This window comes from Megascapheus bottae, chromosome 18 (assembly GCF_031878675.1).
Source record: "Megascapheus bottae isolate mThoBot1 chromosome 18, mThoBot2.hap1, whole genome shotgun sequence".
Taxonomy (NCBI): domain Eukaryota; kingdom Metazoa; phylum Chordata; class Mammalia; order Rodentia; family Geomyidae; genus Megascapheus; species Megascapheus bottae.
This window is the reverse complement of record NC_143526.1, coordinates 32203561-32228967: the sequence shown is the minus strand read 5'-3', so window position 1 is coordinate 32228967 and position 25407 is coordinate 32203561. Positions and strand designations below refer to the sequence as shown.

The following is a 25407-nucleotide window of genomic DNA, read 5'->3' as shown; positions in this document are numbered from 1 at the left end:
CCGCGCTACCCCTTGAGCCGCAGCACCACTTCCAGTTTTCTGGTGAAGGTAAGTCTCCCAGACTTTTTAGTCCCTGGGCTGGTTTTGAACTTCAATCCTCAGATCTCAGCCTCCTAAGTAGCTAGAATTACAGGCAACAGCCACCACCCCTGGCTGTGGACTCATTTTCTGCATATAATGAATGGTCTTTGGGGCCGGGAGCATAGCCTAATGGTAGACTGCTTGCCTAGCATGCATGAAGCCTGGGTTTTATTACTTGACAGCACATACACAGAAAACGCCAGTGCTGTGGCTCAAGTGGTAGACCGCTACCCTTGAGAAAAATGCCCAAGGACAGTACCCAGGCCCTGAGTTCAAGCCCCAGGACTGGCAAAAAAACAAAAACAACAACAACAAAATATATATAGTTTTTGGATATGTCATTTATATGTGTAACTTCTACAGGGAAAAATACAGTAATCATCTTTGTGCCATCGTGGGGCTTGAACTCTGGGCCTGGGCACTGTCTCTGAGCTCTTCAGCTCAAGGCTAATGCTCTACCAGTCTGAGCCACAGCACTACTACGGTTTTCTGGTGGCTAATGGGAGAGTCTCATGGACTTTCCTGCCCAGGCTGGCTTTGAATCGTAAATCACGATCCTCACATCTCAGCCTCCTGAGTAGCTAGGACTCGTGAGCCCAGGGTGCCAGCCTCTTTGTAAGTCTAGCTACCACAAGGCTTAAGTTGTATTTACTGGGAAGTGGGGGACATAATTTGTCTTTGTGAAATATGGAGTCTTAATGCCAGTTGAACCCCTCTGTCTCTCTGCCAGCTACTTAGAAGTGAGGCTTGGAGAGGCAGGTTTGCTTTAAAGGGGTAAGTGTAGCTTCCAACACCTACAAATGGAACACAAAAACCCCAGGTTCTATGGGGACTTCTACCAGCCTCCAAAAGCACACTTGCTCTGAAGCAGAGGTTTGACTTTGCATTCTGCACAATCTCAAGCAGCACCCAGTAACATTTATACATGTTTATTTTCCTACAAATGTTTGCTGAGCTCTTATCCTTTTACCTTTTCTTTCCATTTTTGTGCTCACAGCCTTCCCTTGCTAGGTAAGAGTTCTACCTCTTGATCCTCCTCCGTTTTTTTTGAGAGAATTACTACATACATAGCCCAAACTAGCTCCCACAACTCCATTTGTAATGCCAAGTCTTTGGATTACAGATGTGTGCCACTAGGAGGCCGAGCACAGCGGTATCTATAATCCCAGCTGCTCTCAGTTCTAGGCCAGCGCAGGCAAAAAAATCTCACTGGAAGAGCCAGAAAAGAGAAAACTTTTCTTGCAGAGCACTTTGCTTCCTTTCTGGTTGTTTACTCTTTTGGTTGGTGGTGAGGCTTGAACTCAGGGCCTGGGCACTGTACCCAAGTGTGGCTTCTGTTTTGCTTTTGTCGCTCATGGGGCTTGAACTCTGGGCCTGGGCACTGTCCCTGACTCTTCAGCTCAAGGCTAGTGCTCTGCCACTTGAGCCACAGGGATACTCCTGTCCCTGAGTTTTTTCACTTGGGACTTGCACTCTACCCCTTTGAACCACTGTACCACTTCCAACAGTTTTCTAGTGGCTAACTGGACTTGAGAATTTGCTTTTGTGAGAAGTTCCTGTTTTGGCTAAACAGTTTGGCCCTTAATTACATTTGGCTGCATTATTTTCAGTCTGCACTTTAATCTTGTTAATTAAGCCACATCCTTTTGCAGATTATGAACCTGAGCTAAGCTCAGCCAATCTGGGTAGAGGAACAGGGCTTGCTGGGTTAGGGATAAAAAGGGAAGCACCCTGTCTGCTGTGTGCTTGCCAGATTTGTGACTGATGCCTTCTGTACCTTTCTTCAAAAGTAATCTTTGCTCTGTCAAGTTTCTTGCAAGTTGGTGTCTTTATTGCCCCAACACTAACATCTAAGCCATTTCTAACAGGACCCTACCTAAAGAACAAAGCAGGAATGGTGGGATCCAATGTCCAGGTACACAGGAGGCTTGAGATTATGGTTAGAAGCCACCTGGACAGGTGCCAGGAGCATAGTCTAGTGGTAGAGGGTTCGATTTCTCAATACCACATACATAGGGGGAAAAAAATAAAGCAGGGAGTGGTGCTGTGGCTCAAGTGAGTCACAACTTGAAAGGAAGTGTCCAAGGACAGTGCCCAGGCTCCAAGTTCAAGCCTCAGGACTGGTATGCACACACATACATACACATACCACTTAGACAAAAATTGGAGACCCCATCTGAAGATAAATAACTAAAGAAAAAAGTTCCTTGGGGGATGGAGACATAGTGACTGAAGTGGTAGAGCATTTGTCTAGCCAGCCTGGGCCTGAGTTCATACCCTAGAACTGGAGCATACCCTTGGTATTTTGAGAGACCCCACCTCCACCCCATGGATACAAAAAGCTGAGATGCATTTAAGCCAGGCACTGGTAGCTTATGCCTACAATCCTAGCAACTCAGGGGGCTGAGCTCTGAGGATCATGGTTCAAAGCCAGCTCATCTCCAATTAACTACTCAAAAACCAGAGGTGGTGCTGTGGCTCAAATGGTAGAGCCTTAACCTTGAGCACAGAGGCTCAGGGACAGCACCCAGGCCTAGAGTTCAAGCCCTGTAACTGACCTGAAAAAAAAGGGGGGTGGGGGTCTTTCTTGGCTGGCCATTTGCAGCTGTAAGCAGAGAACCCAGGTGACCGGGACAGTGATCCTGAGCTCCAGGTAGTGATGCTGGTCACTTTATCCTGCCAACTTTCCTTACCAGTTTCATGCTTCTGTTCTTTGACAAGCCTATACAGAAGTCTTCTGAGGCAACTGAACCCTCTTCTTTCCTGGAATGTTAAGTCAGTTTTCTATTGCTGTGACAAAATCCCAAAGAAGCAATGTGAAAATTGGCTCTGGTTCAGTTCAGAGCATGGGGCATGTGGTAGAGAAAGCTGCTCACCTCAAGGCAACAGGGAGACAAGAGGAGGCTGGGGAAGATTCTCCCTTCCAGACATCTACCTACCAAACTACTCAGCACTACTTCCTAGTTCCCAGCACCTCCCACACTGCCACCAAATTACATATCCAATACATCAGTCCACTGATGAGGGCAGAGCCATCATTTCCAATCATGTGCCAAAGCCTTCCAATAAACTTTAGGACATTTCTAATCCAAAGCATAATGCAGGAGGGATATTCACTTTCAGGTGCAAATGGAATTGTTCTCATCTCAGCCCTTCTCTCACTTAGCTGTTCCTCCGTGCCGCAGGTATAACTGCCCATTTCGGAGTCTATGCCAGAGAAGTCCTGTATGAAGCAGCAAAGGTGAGGCTCTTTATAATCTGGGCAATCTCCTGGCTGCTCAAGGAGTGTTCCAGGGGAAGTTACAGTTCTCCATTCATGTTAGAAATCACAAAAAAAGCCAATTAGAAGAAACTCATGTGCAGGGCGCGGTGGCTCACGCCTGCAATCCTAGCAGCTACTCAGGAGGCTGAGATCTGAGGATCAAGGTTCAAAGCCAGCCCAGGCACAAAAGGACCTGAGACTCTTATCTCTAATTAACATCTAGAAAATGAGAAGTGGGGCTTGGCTCAAGGGTAGGGCAGTAGCCTTGAGCTGAAGAGCTCAGGGACAGTGCCCAGGCCAAGTTCAACCTCCACGACCCACAAAAAACAAACAAAACTCATGCCTGGCCCATTCCACTGTTAAGACAGCTGGATGGCAATGGTGGTAAATTGCCCATCACCAGTGCAGCTAGATTGTGGGGAAATCTACACACCAGCTTGAAGCAAAGCAGTCTTAAATACAAATCTTTGCTCCACTGGCACAGGCAAAGACTGGGTAAGCTACATGACATCGGTTCACTTGTCTATAGGAGAACATCTCACCTCCCTGCCATGTGTACTAAACGTAGAAAATGCCAAAATGCCAACATGGCCCACAGGAACAAACACTCACAACTTGGGTTTTGGTACCCTGTGCTTCAGTTACTGTATTGTGGTTTGGCAGAAACCTATCCCCAGCTAGCTTAGCTTAGGTAAAGGGAATTGCCAGCCTACAGGCAGAACTGGGAAGTACAGGTGGTCTGGGGACAGTCTTACCTGCTGCTCCAGCAGCCCAACTTCATGCTCCTGAGGGGAAGGACAATCTCCCAGTTCCCCAAGTTCTGGTCTTCATTACTTGGTCACCTAAGCCAACCACTGACCCAGGAAGGCTGGCAGGTTTGGATGCCACTGCTAAGCTGCTACATAATCAAGAGTAAGCCTGACTGCCCTCTCCAGAGCCACAGGACCAGCTAAAAGCTTGGTTCTGCTTTAAAATTAAACAAAAACAAAACAACTTTATTTGACAAAAGACAAAAACGAGTTATTTACAGTAGTTTTTTGCTCAAATAATTGAGTGGGACACGTGTGCTTCTCCAGGCTTACCTTACCAGACCTAAGCCGAGGCTGCCTCACCCCAAGATGCCTACTTCACACCCATGGGGATGCCAAGTTTCTCAGCAGCATGGCTCCCTGGCTGTGCCCCCCTGCTCAGTGCACCACCACGGGGAAGGAAAGTCCCACCCCAGTCCAAGATCCCCCAGAGGGGCCTCAGGAGGGCGAGGATCCTGCTCCCCTGGGGTCCATAAGGAAGAGAAAGGCAGGTAGAATGCTCCAGTCCCACAGCAAGAAGAGGTGTGGGAGCCCCTGAGGCCAGCAGGGTCCTCCCTGCCTAGGCCCACCCAGGCCAGGACTCAGGAATTCCTTCCCCACGTACCCGACCTACCAGCTTCTGTGAATGTACAGGTCAGGGCCCTCACAAGCCTTCTGGCCCAGTAATGTTATTTAACACAAAAATATTTTGGCTAAAAAAACCTAGGATTAGTGTTTCTTAGGATATATAAAGATGGGGTGTACTGCTGTTGAGCAAGATCAACAAAAACAGCAAAAGAAGGGGCAGGGAGCGGAAGATAACCAACTGTGATCTATTCGTTGGGTCCTTTAGGCAGGGCCCTGCAGCTCCAATTTGAAAGAGGCTGAAAGAAAGAAAGGCACTCAGGCTCCAACCTGACAGTCCACCGGGCCTTCAGAAGTAGAGCCCAGGCAGTCCTGCAGGCACTGACCCTGACCCAGAAGCTTCCCACCTGGCTGTGCCCACTGCAGTGGCTGCAGGGTTTCCTTGCCAGCAGAGGGCTCACTCCCCCAAGTAGAAGACATGGGGAGTTGACATTCTAGCCCCAAGTTCCTAAAGGAATCCAAAACCTAGGCTGCCGGGCAAAGCCTTTGCAACAAGAAGGGGAAAACATTGAAAAAGGAGAAAGAAAATTATACCCACGGCTTCAGTCTAACCCTCACCCAAAATACAGGAAAAACAAAACAAACTCCTCTGGTTTTCTCTTCTGCTCTACATATCGAAGCACTAGATTTGGGACTCTCCCCCTCTGTGCCGGTGCAGAAAAGCCAATGTCCACTGTGGTTTTCTTCACCCCCACCTCACCCTTGCCACCTTATTTGGTAAACCAAACTAACAATAAAACCACCATCTGGCATTTCCTATTGCTGCAGAGATTTAGCTGTCCCCCAAGTAAACCTCTTCCTCTATACTGCAGAGGCCTAGGTGGGCCATGGCCAGCTTACCACGAGCCACACGTGCGACTGCCACCAGCACAACGCACAGCACAGAGGGAAAAAGGGTAGCAAAAACCTAAACATTCAACTGGAGTCGGTCTGGGACTTCATCTGGATTCTCTCTCTTGTCCCACTTGGAATGTGCGAACCTGGCTGCAGAATGAGGCACAACCCAGCAAAGCCTGACCTTGGCAGATTTCTAAGCCCAGCCCAGGATGGCAATGGGGATGAGGCATCCCAGGAACTCTGGAGAAGAAGAAGCAGCAGCAGCAGCAGCAGCAGCAGCAGCACCAAGCCTGTCTCCTGCCCCAGGGTCTCCAGCTTGAGACCTGGACAATGGCAGTTGGCAGAGGTCGCGATGCATCTTCCTGCTGAGGGCCTCTGGACAGAGATGACTCGATGCTTGGCAGTGATCGTAGAAAACCCTCAGTGCGGAAGGGAGGGGCCAGGAGCCCAGGAAGGCGCCCCTTCCCCTCAGCAGCCTGATGGCTGATGCCTACTTGGGGTTTTCGGAGACTAGAGGGAGGGGAGCGCGCAGTAATGGGGGAGCCAGGTCCTGCTGCTTTTGGAGCTCCATCTCCGCCGCCCTCTGCAGCGCCACCTCCACGAGCAGCTGGAAGCTGCTGAAGTCCTCCTTGTCCTGCTCCGGGGGAGTGGGCGGTGGCGTGTTGAAGAGTCCCCCTGTGGGGCTCCCAGCCTCAGCCCTGGTCAGCAGGGTGAGTGTACTGCTGGGGGTGGCCGGGGGCTTCGGGGGCTCCAGCTCTCCCTGTGGGAAGGGGACCATGGGCTTCTCGCCATGGCTGGAGTGGAGTGGCACGGAACACACTGACAAGGACAACACGTTGGTGGGGGCTGGGGCAGGCACAGACACGGCCAGCATGGAGGGGCTGCTGCCCCGGGGGAGGGCCACTTCCGAGGCCTTCCCCCCTCGTCGGGAAATGGTAAACTGATTAGGGTCTTTGCCGTCCTTCCGAAGCATGTCTGGGAGTAGGCGCCGCCGGGCATTGATGAACCAGTTGCATATCTGGAAGGGGGAGAAGTGGGAGTTAGTTGGGAAGCACCAGGGCCCAGCAGCATACACACACAGGGCTTCCTAACGGGGACAGGCTGGCCAGGGACGGAGCAGGGAGATCTGGTGGCCTCTGTGATGCAGGGGCTCCTGGAAGCAGATCTTCAGTGGGACCTGCTGTGGTGGGAGGGATGGTGTAGCAGGGTCTCTCTTAAGTGAGGACTCCATCCTTTCTGGACACAGGGAGTAGCACTTGCTATGTGTGAAAGATGAGAAGTCCGGGACCTGGGAACTAGGAGACAGGTTGGTAGGTCAGATTCCAGTAAGCCAGGTGTAAGGGAGAGGCTTATAGTCCCTGCACTAGGGAGACCGAGTTAGGACTGCAAGCCTGTCAGAGACCGGTTTCATACGACGTTCCCCCTAGAAAAGAAGGACAGATGTCTGGTCTGTTTAGGAAATACAATATGGAGTGGCAGCCAGCTGGGAGATAACAGATGAGAAGAGGAGACACTGTGGACTGCCTGTCCACTCCCAGGCCTGCAGAGCAAAAGCCAGAGGCACCAAGGGGCTGTCAGAGACAAGAAAAAATGACAGCCTCCCGACCATGCCAGAACTACAGCACCACATCCTTGCTGTACTCCATGGGATGTTAAAAAAAGCTCAAGGTGCCTGTGGTTGAGGCAGACATGCCTCGAACCTGCATAAGATGGGACAGAGGGCATTGCTCCTGTTAAGCAAGTGTTCTACCACTGATGTACCCCAACCCTCTGGGCTCTATTTTTAGGGTAGTGGTACTAGGGACTGAACTCTGGGCTCTATTTTCAGGGGGAGTGATACTAGGAACTGATCTCTGGGCTTTTTTTTTTCTTTTTTGCCAGTCCTGGGCTTGAGCTCAGGGCCTGAGCACTGTCCTTGGACTTTCTCAAGGCTAGAGCTCTACCACTTGAGCCTCAGCACCACTTCCGGCTTTTTTCTATGTATATGTGGTACCGAGGAATAGAATCCGGGTCTTCGTGCATGCTAGGCAAGCACTCTACCACTAGGCCAAACTCCCGGCCCCTCTGGGCTCTGTTTTTAGGGGGAGTGGTACTGGGGACTGAACTCTGCCTAGACCAGCCTTACTATGGTGTCACCACTAACAATAAATAAGCGATGACCATCCAGGAAACTTTTGGAAAACAGGCTGGGTATAGTGGCAGGTACCTGTAGTACCTGTAGTCTCAGCCACTACAGATGCTGAGGCAGGATTGCTTAAGTCCAGGAGTTTGAGAACAGCCTGGGTAACAAGATGCTGGCTCAGGGAAAAACATTAAAAAAAGGAACTGATGAAAGGCAAGACAGGTGATGGCCTCATTATCAGGAAGGACGTTCTATTCTTGGTGATCTCACCAGCTTGGAACTCTATGATAACCCACCAAGGGTAGGTCTAAACAGTGGCTTCACCTAAACTTCACATTCTAGGTCCTTCCACTGTCCTGACTTCTCTTCCTGTCCTAATTCAGCAGACACCTACATAGCTGTGCCCCTCTTCCCGTCCTGTGTGGGCTTCAGCTATGCCTAGCATGTTTTACAGTGTGAATTAAAGCCCCCAGGGCTCCTGTACCCATACTTATTTGCTTGTTAGTGCTCTACCACCTGATCCATACCTCCAACACTGCTTTTTGCTGGTGACTAGAAATAGTCTTGTAGACTTTTCTTCTCTGGGTGAGAACCCCAATCCTCTGGGTCTCAGACTCAAAATACCTAGGATTACAAGCATAGGCCACCAGCTCCAGGCTTCTTTCTTTTTTTTCCCCGAGACTCTCTGCCCAAGGCTAGTAGTGCTTTACCACTTGAGCCCCAGCACTTCTGGCTTTTTCTATATGCTGCTGAGGAATCGAACCCAGGGCTTTGTGCCTGCCAGGCAAGCACCCTACTGCTAAGCCACATTTGCAGCCAGCCAGGTTTCTTTCTTGGCCTATTATTTGAGCAAGCCCTCAGCTACCAATTTCCCATTAACCATCTCAGCCAAAGGGGACAGCCACCTGTGAATGGAAGCAGGTACCTAGAACTGGCACCGCTCCTTCCTAACGGCTGTGCAATCCTAGTAAGACAGGGCAGTGCCCTCCTCTCCTCCATGCCATCCTAGAAAGGCCCTGTGATCCTGCTTCCTGTACTTCTAATCCTCCTGGCGTAACCCCACACACACAGCAGGAATGGCTAGTTCCTGGCTGAGCCAAGTCCTGAGTGGAGGTGCCAGGGAGATCCAAAGAAAAGCAGGGCTGCACAACTGTCAGGAGGAAACATATTAATAAGCATCTTTTATACCAGGTGTTGCTCCAGCCTCTTCCTAGGAATTAACCTTGAATGTCATAAAGTCTGAGGTGGGGAGCAGGGTCCTCAAAAGTGCAGCTCAGAGATGAAGAGCTTCCCCAGCAAACAGGGTTGGGGGTGCTGAGCTGGGAGGTGTTCCTCATTTCCTGGCCATTGCCCCCACTAACCTGCCTTTTCCCTAGCCACAGAAGGGAGGGACACCAAAGCCCAATAGCTACAGGAGACACAAAAAGTCAGGCTCAGTTCTGCTGGCCAAATTCTTTAGGGCAGGCAAGATACGCTCCAATCTGATTTCCCCTGGAGAAAAACCCAGATCTAGGAAGGGTGGGCAACACCCTCCACCAGACAGGCCATCCAGGACTCACCACTTCCAGCCAAAAGGCACCAACTTAAAGCCCTTTCTCCAAAAGCTGCTCCGCCCTCCACCCCGTCTCACTGATGCAGCAGGTCACAGTGACCTGGGTTAGGAGAAAGCAGCCAGAGGGAGGGACAGGCACCTGGCCCTCAGCCACACCACCCATTTTGCCTGTCAGGAGAACAGGAAAACATCACACTCCACACACACACACAGACTCACATACACACACACTGCTTGCCTTGCAGCACAGAAATCTGAACAGCAACCCAATCCTCCCAGCTGTGCCACCCATACCTAGGCCAGGGAAGAGCTGGCTACCCACCCATCTGTGGTCCTCAATAAATGCCCTCTGCCACCAACAGGCCCATGTGAAACAATGCCCTGCCTGAGGTGAAAGACAAGAGGCTGGCCAGGGGTAGCACAAAGCCAGTGCCACAGGGCTTGGGGATGGGACAGGTACCTGAGGAAGGCCTAGAGTGCTTTCCTCCTCTTTTCAGAGTCCAAAGGACAAGAGACCCAAACCGAGGCGCTGCTACAGCAGCTGGTATTAAAACCACTTTGGACGATGAATTTTCATTTTTTTAAACAGGATTCTTTATTTTTTATTTCTTTTTTTTTTTTGTGTGTGTGGGTCATGGGGCTTAACTCGGCCTGGGCACTGTCCCTGAGCTCTTCAGCTCAAGGCTACCACCCTACCCTTGAGCCAAGCCCCACTTCCCATTTTCTAGAGGTTAATTGGCGATCAGAGTCTCAGGTCCTTTTGTGCTCTGACTGGCTCCGAACCTTGATCCTCAGGTCTCAGCCTCCAGAGTAGCTAAGATTACAGGTGTGAGCTACCGTGCCCATCTTTTAACAGGACTGTTTCTGTGTGAAAAAGGTCTTCTATATAGTCCTGGCTGGCCTTGAACTCTCCATCCTACTTCCTCTGCCTCCCCTGCCTTTTCAGCACAAGCTGACCTTGAATCTCAATCCCCTAGATCCTTAGGAGGAGAAGACTAGAATGTATGTATTTTAACAAGGTATTCAGAGTTCTGAACCCAGCCTTAGGAACCTGTAGTTCACCAGCCTTTGTAACTTGCCCCATGGGCTGAACCCTATTGAGAAAAAAAAAAAAAAAAAGCTCACACTGAAGTTCAAAAATACAGGCCCCGTGGAGGTACAGGAGCAGGTGGTTGCCAGAGTCCAGGAGCTACAAAGAGTGAGTGGCCTCCTCTTCCCCAGCCTTCAGGTAGGACCTTGCTAGAGGCCCTCAGTCTTCAGTCTTCTCTTCTAGAGGACTCCAGAATAACTCCCCAGGGCGGGGCTGGAAGAGGCAGTGCTGTGTCTGCAGTGCTCAGGGTGTGAATGGACTCAGGCCACCCCACAGATGGGAAACTACCAACACACTGACTTTCCAGGTGTCACTGGGATGGGTGATAATCCCTTCACCAAAACCCTTTTTGGCCTTGCCCTAGGCAAGCAGCAGCAAACCAGCAGTTAAATGACTCATTGACTTGCTAATGAGATTGCTCAGGACTAAAGGAGACAATCAAAAATGGTGCCCCTAGGGAGAGACGGAACAAGCTCAGCAAACTGCAAAATTCGGAAACCTGTGGAAGACACTGGTATTATAATGAGCTGGTTCATTATAAAACATTCTTACTTTAAGGCAACAGAAAGCCCACAAGGGACAGTGGTAGCTGGGTGGGGTAGCTCAAGGACTAGTCCTTTGCCTAGAATGTACAAGGCCCTAGGTTCAAGCCCAAGCACCACACAAACATATGAACACTTATTAAAGGAGAAAATATGTAGGCAGGAAAGCTCAGCAAAGGCTGTGTATGTAATCCTGGCTCTCCGGCTTTATGGCCAGGCCTGACATGGTTCCCAGCCCCAAATGTCCATAACTTGGGAAAAAAAAAAAAAAAAAAGGAGCAGGTATAAAGCACACTAACAATAGTAGCTAAAAATGCCACATCTAACCACACCCCCACGGGTTGTCTTCCAACCCTGCTGGTGGCCGGACTAGATCCTCAAGGATGGGCTAAGGGCAAAGAGCTGGGTACAGTGAGGGTTCTGCTTAAGAGTGCCCTATAAACTGTCCCCAGCTGCTAGGAACTGAAGTTAGCCCAAGCCCCTGTGAACTGGAGGCAGGGTGAGCATGGGAAGAGCAAAACTCCCCCCCCATCCCCCGCAACACACACACTGACCAGATGCCAAATACCTCCCTGACCTGTTTTCAGATGAAGAAAGAACAAGGCCTAAGCTAGGGCCGAGGAGAGGACAGGGTCTGCTTAGATTCCCAATTCTTAGACGACAGAGGATAAAGCCAGGGTCAGGGGTGTCTTCATGGAGAGCGACACGGGCTGGGAGGCCAGAGAAGGAGGTTCTGAGGTAGAGGCAAGGGCAGGAGGAGGAAGGGGGGGCACGAAGAGGTGACAATCTTGGGAGAGAAGACTGCCTGGTTCATGATGGAACTGGGGAGGCCAGCAGGGCAGGAGTGAGCCTCCAGTGGAGGCTAGATCAGTAGTGGAGCAGCAGCGTCTCCTGCCTCCATACCATGGACACAGAGCAAAGACCTGGGGCCTGTTCCACCAGGAAGGAAAGAAATCACCCTCATTTCCAAGTTCCTACAGTGTGGAACTGGGCACTGAACCTGACTTCTGCTTCTTCCTGGACCACGATTATTACACACATTCTCTCTCTCTCTGTATATACATCAGTGTTTCAGATCAGAGCCTTCTAAGAAGTCCTCCTGCTTGTTCACAGCTGATGCGCCACCACTCCAGCCACACCTCCAAGATACTCAGGATTACAAATGTGGGTCCTCAGATGCACAGCTCTGCTCTTCTGCTGGTTAACTGGACTATTTAGTATGCCTTGGCTAGCTTTGGCTGCAAATTTTGGTCCTCTAAAATCTCAGACACCTGAGCAGAGGAGGTACTGGTGTCAGCCTACAACTTAGTTCTTAGTCACACCATAAAAATCCCTGCTGTCGGGGCCGGGAGTTTGGCCTAGTGGTTAAAGTGCTTGCCTAGCATGCATGAAGACCCGGGTTCGATTCCTCGGTACCACATACATAGAAAAAAGTCAGAAGTGGTGCTGAGGCTCAAGTGGTAGAGCTCTAGCCTTGAGAAAGTCCAAGGACAGTGCTCAGGCCCTGAGCTCAAGCCCAGGACTGGCAAAAAAAAAAAAAAAAAAAAAAAAAAAAAAAAAAAAAAAAAAAATCCCTGCTGTCCCTGCAAACAGTCTGGGAGTGGGAGACTGAAGCCCAGGTTCCCAGCCACTAAATGGCTCCTCATCTTCACCAGGCCCCCAAAAGCCAGCGACGATGACACCCAGCCACTGTTACCAACTCCTAGCCCCTCAGTTGGCTTGAACGCTTTTGACTGGGTTACGACGTCCTGTCCTCACAGCACTATCTCTTCAGTAGGGAGTGTGTGTCCTTACTTGACCCACACCGTGTCACTGACAAAGCCAGATCCCCTCTTACCTGTAGCACTGAGAGGTTGGTCTGTCCAGAAAGGCTCAGCTTCTCCTGCTCCGAAGGGTAGGCATTATAGCGGTGCAGGTAGAGCCAGTCTCGAAGGATCTTCACCGACTCCTTGGGCAGGTTTCCCCTGCGCTTTCTCTTGCCTGCCAGGGACAAGAGGCCTTCATCCTCACCCAGATCGCTGTCAGACATGATGCCTGGGGCTAGGCTGTACCTCTGAGCCTAGGACAACAAAGGGGACAGGGACATCACACAAAGGGACTTGGGACATCAGAAATGGAGGTGTGGCAGGCAATTCAAAGTCTTAGGCTGTGAGCCAAATGCTTGTAGCTCATACTTTTAATCCTATCTACTCAGGAGGCTGAGATCTGAGAAGCTCAGTTTGAAGTCAGTGCAGGCAGAAGAGTCTGTCACCAATAAATCACCAAAAAGCTAGAACTGGAGCTGCGGCTCAAATGGCAGTGTTAGCCTTGAGCACAAAAGCTGAGACAGTGCCCTGGCCCTGAGTTCAAGCCCCAGGATGGGTACTAAAAAAATCTCAGGCTGAGCACCCTGAAAGAAGAGTCCATGACAAGTAAGGAACTACTGCAAAGAGTGGCAGCTCATCTGTAAGTACGAGTGTGAGTAGAATTACAGCTGCCATCACTTGAAATCAGTTTTTTTCCAGACAAGGTCTGGCCATGTAGTTTGTAATTGAGCTGTGGAGCTCAAACTCTTCTAGTTTCCCAGGCACTGGGATTACAGGTGTGCTATACCATACCTGGCTTCTATCTGCTTCTCCTGTTCCATACTGGGGCCATGATATCTGTGTTCTCATTTAATTCCTCCAAATTGCTCCTTAAAAGGATAAACTGATCTATTTTATAAAGGAGCAAACAGGATCTTGGTTCAAAGCCAGGCAGGCAGGGAAATCCATGAGACTTTTATTTCCAATTAACCACCTTAAAGTAGGAAGTGGAGGGCCAGGAACCTAGCCTAAGTGATAGAGTGCTTGCCTGGCATTGAAGAAGGCCTGGATTCAATTCCTTGGTACCGCGTACACAGACAAAGTTGGAATGGTGTTGTGGCTCAAGTGGTAGAGTTCTAGCCTTGAGAAAACCCAAGAACAGAGTTCAGGCACTGAGTTCAAGCCCCAGGACAGGCAAAAAAAAAAAAAAAAAATGGAGCTCTGTTTCAAGAGGAAGATGGGTAGAATTAAAAAAAAAAAAAGCAAAATCTCAGGGAGAGTACCCAAGTGCCCAGACCCTGAGATCAAGCCACAGAATCAGCACAATAAAAGGTTGCAAACCAGAGGTTCATGCTGTACCCAGCTATTTGGGAGGCTGACTATAGGATCATAGTTCAAGGCCAGCCCAGAAAAGACATCAAGCCTCAATCTCCAGTTAGCCAACAAAGTGCTGACTGGAGGTATGGTTCAAGTGGTAGACTGTCAGGCATGACCAAGAAAGCAGAGAGCACAAGGCCCTCAATTCAGGCTCTAATACTGATGTGTACATGTGAGTTATGTCACACACACACACACACACACACACACACACACAAGGCTAGAACTCAGAATCCTCCTGCTGCAGCATCTCATCTCTAGTGCTGGAATTACATTTATTTTTACTCTGCCTTCCAGGTTCCTCAAAGCCCAGTAAGAAATCTCAAAATTCTAGCATAGCTCAGAAATCTATGAACAACTGTGCACCCTACAAAGAGAGGAGCCATTTCTGCTGGCTGTTGGGTAAGACCTCCTCTAGCAGGTCCTTCCCTTCCTCCCTTCTAGGATGTCTAACCTCGTCTCTTGGGACTAAAGCAGGCCTTCACCTGTCAAATGATGGAAAGTTTTCCCTTGGACAGTAACTCAGCAGCTCATCCTGCTGGGGGGGGGGGGTGATTATACTTTAAAAGCAAAAGTTCTAGGCCAAGGTAATGTCAGTAGCTCAAGGCTCCTCCCTTCTCCGCCTTTTCACAGTTCCTCGGGGAGGCCAGGCCAATAGTCTGGCATCTCCCAGGTTTTGTTTCCTGAACTTGGCCCCAGCCCAGACCTCTGGGCTTGGCTTTCGAGGGAAGGGTCAGGCCACCTGGAGGTGGCAGGGGCACAAATCAGAGGTGCCACGGGTGGGCACACGCCCTGGCTGCTGCCCGAGGGAGTGGGACATGGGTAGCCCCCGGGCTGGCTGGGATCGGGATCCAGGATGCCAGGATGCAGTCTTGGCAGGCCAAGCGTTTTCTCGAGGTTATCTGTACCGATTACACCCTGGCTGCTGCCGAGGGCGCTGAGCTCCGGACCTGGGCCGCCGTGATGGGCCCTCAGTTTGCGTGAACCTTTCCGGGGTCCCGCGTCCCCGGAGTGCGTCCGCAGGCCGGCAGGTCCCCCACGTGCGCGCCACCACTCGCGCATCGACGACACACCCCCTAGCCACGCAGACCCGACAGCTGATAGGCCTGCCCCGGCGCTCCCAGCCTGCACCCATGCTCCGCTCCGTGGGCTCGGCAGGTCCGTGGGCTGAGCCCTCCGGGGAGGCGGGAACGACCCTCGCACGCCCCCCGCGGCTCCTCCCCCGGGAACTTGGTGACAACGCCCCCCAGACCGCACCCCCGGGCCCGACTCCCTCCTCACACAAAGCGCGCCGCCTCCCCCGCGGCCCGGGCGGGGCGGAGCACATGGCTCCCGGAGCGGCCAGCGGCAGCGCGGCCCTCCGAGCGCCCGCACCCCCCCGGCCCCCACCAAGGTCACTTGGGCTCGGCCGCTCCCCCGCGAGCCCGGGGCGTGGGGGCGGTGGGGGGGGCGGGGAGGAGGAGGCTCGGGAAGAAAGAAAACTCACGTGTCCGTCCCTGGGCAGGAAAAAGTTTGTGCCCCAGCCCCTTCCCCGGCGCGGGCGGACTGTCGGGGCGCGGGGCCCGCGGAGCGTGCGCGCTCCGCTTTGTGCTCCCAACTCGGCCCGGAGGGGGAGGGGAGGAGGGGGCTGGGCTCCCACCTCCGCGCCGCCCCCCACCCCGGCCTGCGCCCGGACTCCATGTTGGCCGCCCCCGGCCCCCCGGGCCGCGCGGCTCCGCGCCCCCCCCGCCGGCCGCCCGGCGCCCCCCTCGGCCGGCCCCGGCGCGCACAAACTTTCTCCGCGTCGCCGGCCCCACGCGCCCCGCGGCCTCGGCCCGCCCGGGAGTGACAGATGCCTGGGAGACAGACTTTCCTTTGTTCCAAAGGAAAGGGGAACCCGCGCGGGCTCGGGCCCCCGCCCCCGGCTGTCACTCGGGCCGCCCCCTCCCCGGCCCGGGGCCCCGGCCGCCGGGGGCCCGGCCGGCGGTTAGCAACGTGCACTTTTGAAACCAAACAAACCCGCCCCCCGCGCGCGCGCACCCCGACCCCGGGGAGCGGCGGGACTCTCCCGAGGGGGGGGAAGCATCGCAGGCACCCGGGCCCCCCCTCCCGCCCCGGCCCGCCCCCCGCCGGCGCCCCGCCGCCCGGGCTCACACACCTACCGGCGCACACGCCCCGACGACGCCCCCTCCCCCGCGCGGCCGCGGGAAGAAACTTTCCAAGTTGCGGGCGCGCGCCCCCCGCCCCCCGGCCGGCCCGCACTGACCTCTCCGGCGGCTCTCGGGCCCGCGCGGCCTCGGCAGCGGGGGGCCCCGGCGTGCGGGGGGGGCTCCCGGCCGGGGCGGGGGGGGCGCGGCGCGTACCTGCCCGGCCTGACACCCGCCTGACAGCTCGCGGCTGGAAAGCACCTCGCGGCCTGACGTCAGATCCCTCCCCGCCCCCGCCCCGCCGCGCCGCCCCCCGGCCCGGCCCGCCGCGCCGCCCCCGCGGCCCAGGCTGCCGCAAACTTTGCGCCCGGCGCGGCCGGCGGCGCCCCCCCACCCCGCGGGGCGGGCCCAGGCGTCGGGGGGGCTCGGCCCCGCCCACCGCGCCGGAGGGGGCGGGCCCGCCGCACCTTCTTCCTGCGCCCACCCCCCTCAGGAATGCCGCCCGGCCCCGCGGGGAGCGGTGGGCGCCGGACCCCGGGAGTCCGTTTGGGGGCAGGAAGTGGCCGCCCCTCCTCCCCGGCGCGCTTCCGGAGCGCCCACTGTGTGCCGGGGGTGGGGCGCGCCCGGGGGGCGGGGGCCCTGCCCGCCGCCACCGCGGAAAGTTCGCTCGGGGTCCCCGGCCGCGCGGGTTCCCCGAGGCCCAGCGAGCCCGGAGCCTCGCCGCCTCTGGGGAAGGAGGCGGCTGCTGACCCAAGGCGCCCGGTCCGGCCTCGGCCGTTAGGGCGGGTGAGGAGGCCGCCGGGGACCGGACCGCACGCAGGTGGCCCGGGGCCGGGCCCCGAGGGGCGGCCGAGGTCGCTGCCGACAGGTGGAGGAGCCCGCGCCATGCCTCTCCCCGCTTTTGTCGCAGCCGGCCGGCCCCAGGGCGTGGGGGCTGCGTCCCCTTCCGGGGTGCCTGCGCCTGCCCGAGGCTGGGGTCGACCTCCGCGCTCGGCCGTCCGCACGCGGGCTGCGTCTTCCTCCGAGGTTTTCCTTGGCCTCCCTCTCCCTAACCCGGGATAAGTGCAGCCTGACCCCGGCCCAGCTTTCCCGAGCCTCTTCTGGGCCTCCTCACCCGGGCCCAGACATCTAGATCTCTTGCACTTGGAAATCAAAGCCTTAAAACAGCCTTTAGTCTTTTTTTATTTTTGTTTTTTTTGTTTTAATGCCTCATTTCTTTGTTTTTGTTGTCGACCGGGGGGAGCAGGACCAAGGATCCCCAAATTTGTGGGTTTGGGTGATTCTCTAGCCTCAGGTTGTCAAGTAGCTAGGAGTACAGGCTTCCTGGCGGCCTGGGGTTAACTTACTTTACTTTTAATTGCACCCTTCGGTTGCAAAGAACTCTGGGAACAAAAGTCAGATTGTTTTTTCCCAAAGCCACTCAGAACTGTTAAAGATCCCCCTGGAGATAACACACTGCCCTGCAAATGCTCACAACCAAGATGGCCACACCGCTACTTCCACAATACCACTTCGCAGATGGGGAAGAAGGACAAGGCCCAGACAAGTGGCCGTAATTTCTTGGCCAAGTAGTACTGTTTTCAAACCGTACAAAAGAAATGAATAGTTTCGGGTAAGAAAGGCAAAACCTGATGGCACCTGGACACCAGGGCGACAGAGCATGCAGGGGGCCAGTCTCCTTTCAAAGAGCCCAATCTGGAGGAAGAAGTAGTGGTACATCCAGGTGAGCCTGGAGATGTGATCTGGTGCCCGAGACTCAGCACTAAGCCTCTACCCTACATGTTGTGGGGTAGAGCTACACCCTCCCTTTTATGGGGGAGCCACAGGGGATCAGGCCCATGCCCATAGACCTTCCCACAGATGTATTGAAGAGCTGCAACTCAGGCCAGTATTCAAGTCTATTCAGCTGGAGAAATGGGAGGAGCCACCTGAGAGCTGCCCACAGCTGATCCCAGCCTTCCTGGAGGGGCTCAGGGATGGAGGAGGGGTGGGATTTCACATCATAAACAAATTCCCCAGCCTAAACATACCAATGGCTGAAAGAATTAGTGGCTCAGGTTTCTGAGTAAGCATTAAGTTTAAAATACACACATCCTGGGACCGAGACTGTGACCTAGTGGTAGAGTGCTTGCCTAACATGCGTGAGACCCGGGTTCGATTCACTCCGTACCACCTACACAGAAAAAGCCTGAAGTGGTGCTTGAGCCACAGCACCACTGTTCAAGAGAGCACTAGCCTTCAGCAAAAAGTGTCCAAGGACAGTGCTATGGGCCCTGAGTTCAAGCCCCAGGACTGTCAAAAAAAAAGTTGCATCCTTTAATCAGTTATTCTACTTCTTGGATGGTCTTTTGAGAAATAGGTGAGTGTGCTTGCAGGAGATTTCCCTTCCCAGCCCTGTGCATTCTGGAAACTTGCAGACAAACACCAGTCACTGGGAGCAATTCTGGTGCCATTGCCCAGTGGGAGGTTGTACAGCAAGTCCATCTTATTCTCAGATTTATCATACAGGGTTTTGACTCAGATTAAAGAATAATACATTTTAAAAATCAAATCAGTTTCGGGAGTTTGACCTTGTGGTAGAGTGCTTGCCAAGCATGCATAAAACCTGGTTTGATGCCTTGGTACCACATACATAGAAAAGCTGGAAGTGGTGCTGTGACTCAAGTGGTAGAGCTCAAGCCTTGAGAAAACCCAAGGACAGTGCTCAGGCCCTGAGTTTAAGGTACAGGACTGGCAAATATATATATATATATATATATATATATATATATATATATATACATATATACATGCACATTGTGCTGCTCAGTTGATGTGGGGAAACTGATGTGTTGTTTTGTGTTTAAATCATTGTGTGATCTGTTGAATGTTTTCTCCCCCTTAATTTTGTGACAATAGCAAATGGTAACCTAAAAAAGTAAGGTAAAAGCAAATGTGCTTGTGAGTGAGTGAGACGGTCCTAGAGCTTGAACCCAGGGCCTGAGCACTGTCTCTGAATTTTTGTGCTCGGATACTCTACTACTTAAGCCTCAGTTCCACTTCCAGTTTCTGGTGGTTAATTGAAGATGACTCTCATAGGCTTTTCCTGTCTAGGCTGGCTTTGAATCTTGAGTCTTAGATCTCTGTCTCCTGAGTAGCTAGGATTATAGGTTTGAGTCACAAGTTTCCAGTGTGAATGTTTAATAACTAATAACTTGGTAAAGTGAAAATTTGAGGTTTATTGAAAGGCAGTAGTCTTTAGCAGAAAGACATTATGGGAGAAATGAATCAAGCATCCAACACAACAATCTATGGAATCACATGCTTGCTGAGGTCTGCCATGATGGAGTAGCTGTGCACTAACCTAGGGGCCTGGCAAGATGTGTATAGCCACAGTTCACAGGATGACAGCAACTCTATTTTCTGGCGTATAAGTGATCCTGAGCTGGGGGACAGCCTCCTGCGTGGCTGGGACTACATGTGATTACCAACTCGCTTGGCTATCTATCTCATATTGTTTTAAAAATAAGCCGAGTAGGACGGGGAGTTTGGCCTAGTGGTAGAATGTTTGCCTAGCAGGCACAAAGACCCAGGTTCAATTCTTCAGTACCACATACATCGAAAAGCTGCAAGTGGTGCTGAGGCTCAAGTGGTAGAGCTCAAGCCTTGAGGAAAAAGCCCAAGGACAGTGCTCTCAGGCTCTGAGTTCAAGCCCCAGGACTGGCAAAAAATAAATAAAGGAAAATAAATAAAAATAAATAAAAGGGGGGCTGGGAGTTTGGCCTAGTGGTTAAAGTGCTTGCCTAGCATGCATGAAGACCCGGGTTCGATTCCTCAGTACCACATATATAGAAAAAAGCCGGAAGTGGTGCTGAGGCTCAAGTGGTAGAGCTCTAGCCTTGAGAAAGTCCAAGGACAGTGCTCAGGCCCTGAGCTCAAGCCCAGGACTGGCAAAAAATAAATAAATAAATAAATAAAAGGAAAGAAGCTCTGATCAGAGTAAGGGTATAATAATTTTTTTTTTTTAATGGGTGCCTGTGGCTCACACCTGTAATCCTAGCTACTCAAGAGTGAGATCTGAGGATTATGGTTCAAAGCCAACCCAGCCTGGAAAGTCCATGAGACTCTAATCTTCAATAAACTATTCATAAAAAAGCCAGAAGTGGTTCTCAAGCGTTAGGGTACTAGTCTTGAGTACCAAGAGGCTCAGGGATAACACCCAGGCCCTGAGTTCAAATCCCATGACAGGCACACACACACAAAAAGACACCTCTTTTGTTTTGTTTTTGTGGTCCTGGGGCTTCAACTCATGCCCTGGACATAGTCCCTGAGTTCTCCCACTCAAGATTAGTGCTCTACCACTTTGAGCCACAGCTCTACTTCCAGTTTTCTGACAGTTTATTGGAGTTAAAAGTGTCTTGGATTGACTTTGAAACATGATCCTCTGATCTCAGCCTCCTGAGTAACTAGAATTACAGATGTGAAGTACTGGTGCCCAGCTGCAATAAACAAGTGAATGAATAAAGGTATTTAAATAAGAATGCATATTCACAAATGTAAATGTATAATTAAAGGAAAACACTCACTTTTTTTCTATATATTAAGCTTTGAGGCCGGGACTTTGGCCTAGTGGTAAAGGGCTTGCCTAGGATGCACGAAGACCAGGTTTAATTCTTCAGTACCACATACATAGAAGAGCTGGAAGAGGTGCTGCGGCTCAAGTGGCAGAGTGCTAGCCTTGTGGAAAAGCCCAAGAACCGTGCTCAGACTCTGAGTTCAAGCCCCAAGACTGGCAAAAAAATAAAATAAAAAAGAGGAAAGAAGCTCTGAGCAGAGTAAGGGTATGGCTGGCTCAAGTGTAGAATACTTGCTTAATAAATCCTGAGTCCAGTCCCCAGTACTGAAAAAGAAAGGAAGATTTATTGAATGATGACGCTAGGGTGAGTGGAGTGAGATGCGGAGAGCAGGTAGCTCCAAGAGCAGGCCTCCCTAATGCACATGATGAGCTATCTGATAAGGACTGTGTGCTTGAGCTCACCTAGGCCCTGTTCCTTGGGTTTTGTTTTTTTTTTTTTTTTTCTGTTGTGGGGCTTGAAATCAGGGCCTGGGTGCTGTCCAGGAGCTCTTTTTGCTCAAGGCTAGCACTCTGCCACTTGAGCCACAGCACCACTACCACTTCTGGCATTTTCTGTGTATGTGGTAGTAAGGAATTGAACCCAGGGCTTCATGCATGCTGGTCAAGCACTCTACCACTAAACCACATTCCCAGCGCCAACCTTTGGCTTTTTTGAGTAGTTTGTTGGAGTTACAAGTCTCACAGGGACTTTTCTACCAAGGCTGGCTTCGAACTGTGATCCATAAATCTCAGCCTTCTGGGTGACTACGATTTACAGGTGTGAGCCACCAGCCCCACAGCTCAGACAACTGTCTTACGGTTGCCACCGTGCTCTTTGTGGAAGTAGAGAAGGGGCTAATTTCAGTCCCCAAACAGCCAAATCCACGGGGGGTGTGGTGGTTGAATTTGTGGTGATGGCTGGTAATGGAATCAAATCTGCTAGCCACCTCCCCTTTTTTTGTATATTCAGAGCCAGGCGCTGTCCCTTAGCTTTTTGGCTCTTCACTAGTGTTTTACCACTGGAGCCACAGCTGTACTTCTGGCTTCTGATGGGTAATTAATTGCAGATGAAAATCTCATGGACTTTCCTCCCCAGGAAGGAATTCACACGGTCTGGGGGATTGAACCCAGGACCTTGCACATTGCACATGTAAGGCAAGTGTTCTACCATGGCAAGTTTGTCCTTTTAGAGAGGATTTTTTTTTTTTTTTTTGCCAGTCCTGGGCTTGGGCTCAGGGCCTGAGCACTGTCCTTGGACTTTCTCAAGGCTAGAGCTCTACCACTTGAGCCTCAGCACCACCTCCAGCTTTTTTCTATGTATGTGGTACTGAGGAATCGAACCCGGGTCTTCGTGCATGCAAGGCGAGCACTCTACCACTAGGCCAAACTCCCAGTCCCCAAGTTTGTCCTTTTAAAATACACACTCTTGGCCTAGTAGTAGAGTGCTTGCCTAGCATGAACACAACCCTGGGTTCAATTCCTCAGTATCACATACACAGAAAAAGCCAGAAATGGTGCTGTGTCTCAACTGGTAGAGTACTACTTTTGCAAAAGCTCAAGGACAGTACCTAAGCCCTGAGTTCAATCCCCAGGACTAGCCAACACACACACACACACACACACACACACACACACACACACACACACACACACACACACACACACACATGCAGAGTCTCCAGCTGGGAATGTGGCTTAGTCCTTAGCATGCTTGAATCCCTGAGTTCAATTCCTCAGTACCATATAAACTGAAAAAGCCAGACATGACACTGTGGCTCAAGTGGTAGAGTGCTAGCCTTGAGCAAAAGTTCAGTACAGGGCCCAGGCCTTGTGTTCAAGCCCCAGGACTGGCAAAGAATAAAATAAAATACACAGCCTCATGAATAACTAGAATTAAGGCATGAGCTGCCTGTGGCTGGCCTGCCAAGCTCTTGAAGCCTGTTTCCTCACCTGTAAAGATGTGAGGCTTTGAGGAGCTTAAAAGAAAATGACAGCCGTGAAATCCCTTTGGGAACACCAGTGAGGTTCTTCCAGAACAGCCCACATATTCTCCATATTCTCATCTCTGCCAGTTGTTGCTGCATGTTTTTTGTTTTCGTGTGTGTGTGTGTGTGTGTGTGTGTGTGTGTGTGTGTGTGTATAAAAAGTTTATTTGGCTAGGAGTTTGGCCTAGTGGTAGAGTGTTTGCCTAGCATGCACGAAGGCCCGGGTTCGATTCCTTGGTACCACATACAGAGAAAAAAGCTGGAAGTGGTGAGGAGGCTCAAGTGGTAGAGCTCTAGCCTTGAGAAAGTCCAAGGACAGTGCTCAGGCCCTGAGCTCAAGCCCAGGACTGGCAAAAAAAAAAAAAAAAAGCTAAAGGAACACAGAGCCCCAAGTTCAAGTTCCCATACCAGCACACGCGTGTATGCACACGTGCTTGCATGTATACACACAGAATCCATATTCTCAAGTACAGAGGCTGAGGCAGAAGGATGTTGAATGTAAGGCTAGCCTGAGAAGTGTAGTACAATCCTACCTCAGAACAGCAACAGAAAAAAACAAAACTAAATATCTAGAGGACATGGATAAAGCAACAATAAGGACAAACAGACTCAGGAACAAGGAATGGTTGAACTTACACATGGTAAAGTGACTAGCACTCCTGTGGGTTAGATTCTACCTCTGGGAGTTGGTACTGAATTTGCTGTCCCAGGCAGCTGGCACAGTATATTGTGCCTACGAGTTCCCCGTTAACACACTTACATTCCTTCTGCTAGCAGATGCCGATCTAAGTTTATGTTCTCTCCCACTCAAGGAGCACTTACACTGTTTCTGTGGGTCTCTGTCTTCTGAGCAGGGAAGATGCTGGGAGGTTTGGCCAGGGCAGCTGTCCGGCAGAGCTGGGAGGTGGAGCAGGTAGCTGGAGCCCTGTCCATATGGGGCCAGCTATAGCTTGCAGCTGCAGCCTCAAGTGCTTGCTTACTGCCTACTGCAGTATCCCAGAAGGAGTCCAAGTAGGACAGGGGCTTCTTGTTCACTCTGGGGCCTCTGGTCTTAGAGCCCACAGAGTTAGAAGGAAGCTTAGGAAAGGCATTGAGGCAGACTTGAGAACTAAGAGTAAACATTTTGTTTTTTTGGTGCTTGTCCTAGGGCTTGAACTCAGGGCATTGTCCCTGAACTTTTGTACTCAAGGCTAGTGTTCCATCACTTTGCACCATAGCTCCATTCCTGGATTTTGGTGGTTAATTGGAGATAAGAGTCTTATGCACTTTGCTGCCTGGATCTCAGCTTCCTGAATAGCTAGGATTAAAGGCATGAGGTACCCGTGCCTGGCTTTAAAAAAAAGTTTGTTTTTGCCAGTCCTGGGGCTTGAATTCAGGTCCTGGGTGCTGTCCCTGAACTTTTTCACTCGAGAATAGCACTGTACCATTTGAGCTAGAGCACTGCGTCTTGCTTTCTTCTGTGATTAATTGGAGATAACAGTCTCATGGACTTTCCTTCCCCAGGCTGGCTTCAAACTGCCACCTTCAGATCTCAACCTCCTGGGAAGTTAGGTTACAGGGATGAGCCATCAGTGCGTGGCCATTAACAGCTCTTATTTGTTAGCATAGGACTCATTTGCCCTCTTTTCTCAAAAAAATTAGACTCTAATTTCCCTGCTGCCTTACAGGATACCATATGGTAGATGCAAGCCCAGCTGCATGGTATAGCCCCAGGTCTTCCCAGGCCGAAAAATACCTTTCTTCAAGCTTTTGAAGACTCGTTGGGAAGTTGTTGACTGCTTGGAATCTCGTAAGTGAAGGGAGTTTACAGGTCCTTTCTGTGGGAAAACTAACTGGAGTAGGAATTGGTTTTGGTCCCCAAATCACTGTGACCTTGGATGACCCCTAGTGGTAATGTGTGACAAAACACATCCAGCAAGGATGGGTTTCACATCTTCATCTCAGATTTTGTTGATATGTTTTCTTTCTGCAGGTAGGTCCTGAGTAGACGTTCTTCCAGTATATTACTGCATTATAGCTTGATTTTTAGCTGTTATAGTCCTGGTATTTGCTTTTCAGTATGTGTATGTGTATGTCCATCTGTTGAGATTGTAGGCATGTACTACCATACCCAGCTTAATCACATACACTGCATACCTCTTCATCTGACAGCAAATCTGATATATTTTACTACTTATTTTGCTTTCTTGAGGTGCTGGACATGGAGCCTGGGGCCATGTGTGTGCCAGACAATCCCTTTACCACTGAGATACAAACCAGCCTATTGCATGGCTTATGATGAACCCTTATTCACTGATGTCCTATTTTTTGTTGTTGATTGTAGGGCTTGAACTGGGGCCTGAGTGCCCTCCCTGAGCTTTTGTGTTCAAGACTAGTACTCTATTACTTTGGGCCATAGCTCTGCTTCTGGTTTTCTGGTGGTTAACTGGAGTTGAGCACTGGTGGCTCATGCTTGTAATCTTATTCAGGAGGCTGAGATCCGAGGATCAAAGTCTGAAGCCAGCCTGGGCAGGAAATCTGAGACTCTTATCTCCAATTAATCACAGAAAAAAACTGGAAGTGGTACTGCAGCTCAAGAGGAAGAGTGCTAGCCTTGAGCAAAATGAATTTAGGGACAATGCC

The 25407-nt window shown here is 51.4% G+C and overlaps 1 protein-coding gene across 3 annotated transcripts; it reads right to left on the bottom strand.

Moving 5' to 3' along the window:
- Window positions 1–4304: 4304 nt before the first annotated feature.
- Window positions 4305–16500, bottom strand: Tgif2 (TGFB induced factor homeobox 2). 3 transcript variants are annotated; one of them, XM_090352295.1, is made up of 3 exons: window positions 16326–16500; window positions 12757–12978; window positions 4305–6631 (listed from the first exon to the last, which is right to left on the bottom strand). In XM_090352295.1, exons 2-3 carry the CDS (start codon window positions 12946–12948, stop codon window positions 6104–6106), a joined length of 720 nt encoding a protein of 239 aa, XP_090208421.1. In that variant the 5' UTR covers window positions 12949–12978; window positions 16326–16500; the 3' UTR covers window positions 4305–6103. The 3 variants fall into 3 exon arrangements, with proteins under 3 accessions (XP_090208421.1, XP_090208422.1, XP_090208420.1); XM_090352296.1 differs by lacking the exon at window positions 16326–16500 and adding an exon at window positions 15567–16110; XM_090352294.1 differs by lacking the exon at window positions 16326–16500 and adding an exon at window positions 13517–13809.
- Between the last annotated feature and the right edge of the window lie 8907 nt (window positions 16501–25407).